The sequence below is a fragment of the Falco biarmicus genome, chromosome 3 (assembly GCF_023638135.1).
Source record: "Falco biarmicus isolate bFalBia1 chromosome 3, bFalBia1.pri, whole genome shotgun sequence".
Classification (NCBI taxonomy): domain Eukaryota; kingdom Metazoa; phylum Chordata; class Aves; order Falconiformes; family Falconidae; genus Falco; species Falco biarmicus.
In genome coordinates this window covers 13,245,247-13,248,562 of record NC_079290.1, presented here as the reverse complement: position 1 = coordinate 13,248,562, position 3,316 = coordinate 13,245,247, and the positions used below count along the sequence as shown (strand labels likewise).

Sequence of the window (3,316 nt, the reverse complement as noted above, 5' to 3'; positions counted from 1 at the left end):
TGGCAATAAAAATCCATTTAATTTTCATAAACTCTGATGTTATGAGACAAAGACTCAACAAGTAAAAACACCCACCTTGCCTGCTGACATGGGCATGGCAGCACTGATGAGTTGTTGGGTTTTTTTCTCCTTTCAATAATTTGGCTAAGCAGGCTAATATTTAATTGAAATCAGGTCAACAGTTGCTGAATTCACATCTGATGCCTCCAGTATTTCAAGGCAGTGCTGGGAGCCCTCCCTGCTCCCATCTCAACTCACAATGCATGTCACACTGGCAGGCCATCTGCCCTGCACTGTGAGATGCATCTTCCATCCCCAACTGCCCCGCAGACCCTGGGAGTGGCACCTTAACCCCCATCCCTGGAGCCTTTGGGTTCATGAGGATTCTCAGGTGATGGTACCTGTTTCAGCAGGTCTCTGTGGTCTGGGTGTTCCCAGGCATGGGGCTGTCATGGGAATGATGAAGGCGACCCTCTCTGGGGAGTTGCAGCTTCATGGATGCCACCCCAGGTGTCCCTGTCCCAATCCAGTGCATGAAGAAAGTTGTCTTAAACCAGCCTCAAGCCTCCCCGGTTTAACAGGGCTCTGTTTTGGCAGTAGGAAGAGCATCACCAGCCTCCTCCATGGCAGAATGCTTTCCACCCAGGAGTGGTCCCTGTCCAGCCGGCAGTGCCCACCCCAGCCCCGCTCCAAGATGCAAGGAATTACTTAGTGTAACTTCCCCCATCATCCCAGCTCCTCGTGGTGATATTGAGGATGTCCCTCTCTCACTCCTCCTCACGGGGTCAGAGGGACTGGGCAGCACGGGAGGCACCCACCCCCTTCTAGTGGTGCCAGTGACTAGGGGGCCAACCCCGCTCAGTCTCATGTGACTTAAAAAATAGCACCTCCTAAATATACTCAGGTGAGGAATAACCCTCGGAATATGCAACGTACGGAGGAGTTGTTGCACAAACCCCCCCCCCCCCCATTAGCCCTAAACTGTAACCCCCCCTTAGCTGTAATAACCCAGGGGCGTTTGGGCCTCCTGAGCTCTAGTGACTGCCTGTGACAGAGGGGTAAGAGGAGCTGGCACCTCTGCTGCCAGCCTCCTGGGACAAATGGGATGTCCCCAGCCCCCTTCACCCCCCACACCCCAAGTGGGGTGGTTGGTAGCTGAGAGGTCACAGGTTGCCCTGCCCTAGGAATGGGGGCTGCCACCGCGGTGTAGCCGCTGGGCCATGCTGATGAGGGAGCGGAGCTGCACCAGCTTCAGCGGCCCCACTTGCTGGGGGTCCTGACCCTCCAGCCAGCGCAGTGCTGTCTCCAGACCTTTGATGGCTTCCCGAGCTGTGGGCAGCAAGATATCTCCTCCTTCTCCACCCCTTCTACCATCCCCATCTCGGGTAGCTGCCTCCTCCTCCTCCTCCTCTGCCCCACAGCCCCCAGGGCCTTCCTCCTCAGCATTCTCTTCCCCATCATCCTCCTCCGTACCCGGGGCCACATCGTCCAAGTGCAACCAGTCAGCCACCTCCTCGGGAGCCAAGCGCTTGTAGGCCAATGCGGCCAGGTGGGTGAGGTCGCTAAAGACTTTGCTGTCCCCTCCACCCTCCTCCCCACGTGGGGGGTTTCCATGCTCTTCCTCCCCAGGCTGGGGCTCGAAGGCGGCACGCAGCCCCAGCAGCCAGCACTTCTCGATAGAGCTGGGGGGGATGAGGTCCCAGGAGAGGCCAGCCAGGTACAACATGTCCTTGAGGAGGAAGGACTGCACAAAATCCATGGGGCAACCCGAGCCGCTGCTGCCAGCCGCGCATGAGACAGCAAGGCGCAGCAATTCCCGCTTGTAGAGCTGCTTGAAGGCGGACACCACACCCTGCTCCAGTGGGGCCGGGATTCGGCCTCCTCCTCCGGCCGAGCTGCTGCCAGCAGGGCCCTTGGAGAGGAAGAGCGCGCGGATGGAGCCGTCGGGTGTCTGCAGTGGCGGGGACTCCTCAGAGCCAGTCCCGGAGGAGGGTGGTGGGGAGCTGAGCAGCAGCACAGCCTTCTGCTGCAGGCAGCTCCGTCGCAGGAAGCGCTTGACACCCGGCACAAAGTCCTCAAAGAACCAAGCCCGAAGAAGGGCTGGCCCCAGCCTGGCTTCGGGGCTGTAGCGGTAGCAAGCAGGGAATTTGTCCTGGTTGTGATGACGGAGGCTGGGGGGATCACGAAGGCCCCCGACCACTAATGGCTTGAGCTTGTGGGAGCCAGTCAGGTTGGCAGCCAGCAGCACAGTGACCCGTTCACGGGGAGCCGGCCGCCGCCGTGCTGCTGCCGTTGCTCCGCCAGTCTGCCCTGGCAGCAGCTTCCAGTAGAGCCCAGTGATGTTGGTGTTGTAGATCTGCTCGTCGCCATAGCCCCCAGCATCAGCAGCTGGCACGGACAGGGCCTCGGGGCAGGCAGTGGGAGCCCGCTCAGGCTCGGTGGGGAGGCCACCCTCCCCATAGATACGCTGACTGGAGATGCCATGACGCTTCTGCCAGCGCCAGAACCAGCCGTGGCTGGCCTTAAAGGTACACTCAGGACCGTAGATCTGCCGGGCGAAGGCCTCGGCCTGGGCCTGGATGAGGGGCCCAGAGAGGGGGACGCCATGCTGGCGGAGTGCGAGGAACCAGGAGTAGACGGCGCGGTCGATCTCCTCCTCGTTAGCCAGGCGCATCTTCTTGCGCTGGGTGCCCACCTCACCCCCTAGCTGCTCCAGGAACCACCGTAGCTTGGCCTCATCCTTCAGCCAGCCCCTCAGCGTACCCCCCGGCACCCCGAAGGCCCGGCACACAGACGCCTGTCGCTCGCCCTTCTTCACCCGCTCGATGGCTTGGAGCTTGTCCTTGATGGAGTAGGCCCGTCGCAGCGCCATCTTCACCGACACCCCCGCGGCTGCACTGCCGCCACCGCCCTGCCGCCCTCCCGCCATACCGGCCGGCCCCCCACCCGCCTCCGGCTCCCCCCCGGGCATGGAGCCGCCCCCGCAGCCATGGGCCGGCGCGGTACCGGGAGGGGGGCGCGTTATAACCGGGGCGGGGCGGGAGGTGGGGGGGGGGGGCGCGGCGCCTTTGTCTCCGCTCCGGCCCCGAGCCGGCCGGTAGGGCGGGGCGGCGCGCAACGCGCATGCGTCCCCCTCCATAGCGATTAGGTTGCGCCTCTCCCCCTTCTCCTTGCCCTGTTGGACTCTTCCCCGCAGCCCCGCCGCTGCCTCTGAGTTGTACCACTCTACAAAGACGGGGGGCGCACGCTTCACCTCTTCCCCCAGCGCTGCTTTCCCCGCCCCTCCCGGCTGTTCTACCGTGGGGAAAAGGAAGGG

The 3,316-nt window shown here is 62.4% G+C and overlaps 1 protein-coding gene across 1 annotated transcript; it reads right to left on the bottom strand.

The window, feature by feature from the left end:
* Positions 1-3,225, bottom strand: TIGD5 (tigger transposable element derived 5). The gene has a single exon (XM_056333295.1). It carries the CDS (start codon positions 3,137-3,139, stop codon positions 1,181-1,183), a length of 1,959 nt encoding a protein of 652 aa, XP_056189270.1. The 5' UTR covers positions 3,140-3,225; the 3' UTR covers positions 1-1,180.
* Positions 3,226-3,316: the final 91 nt, after the last annotated feature.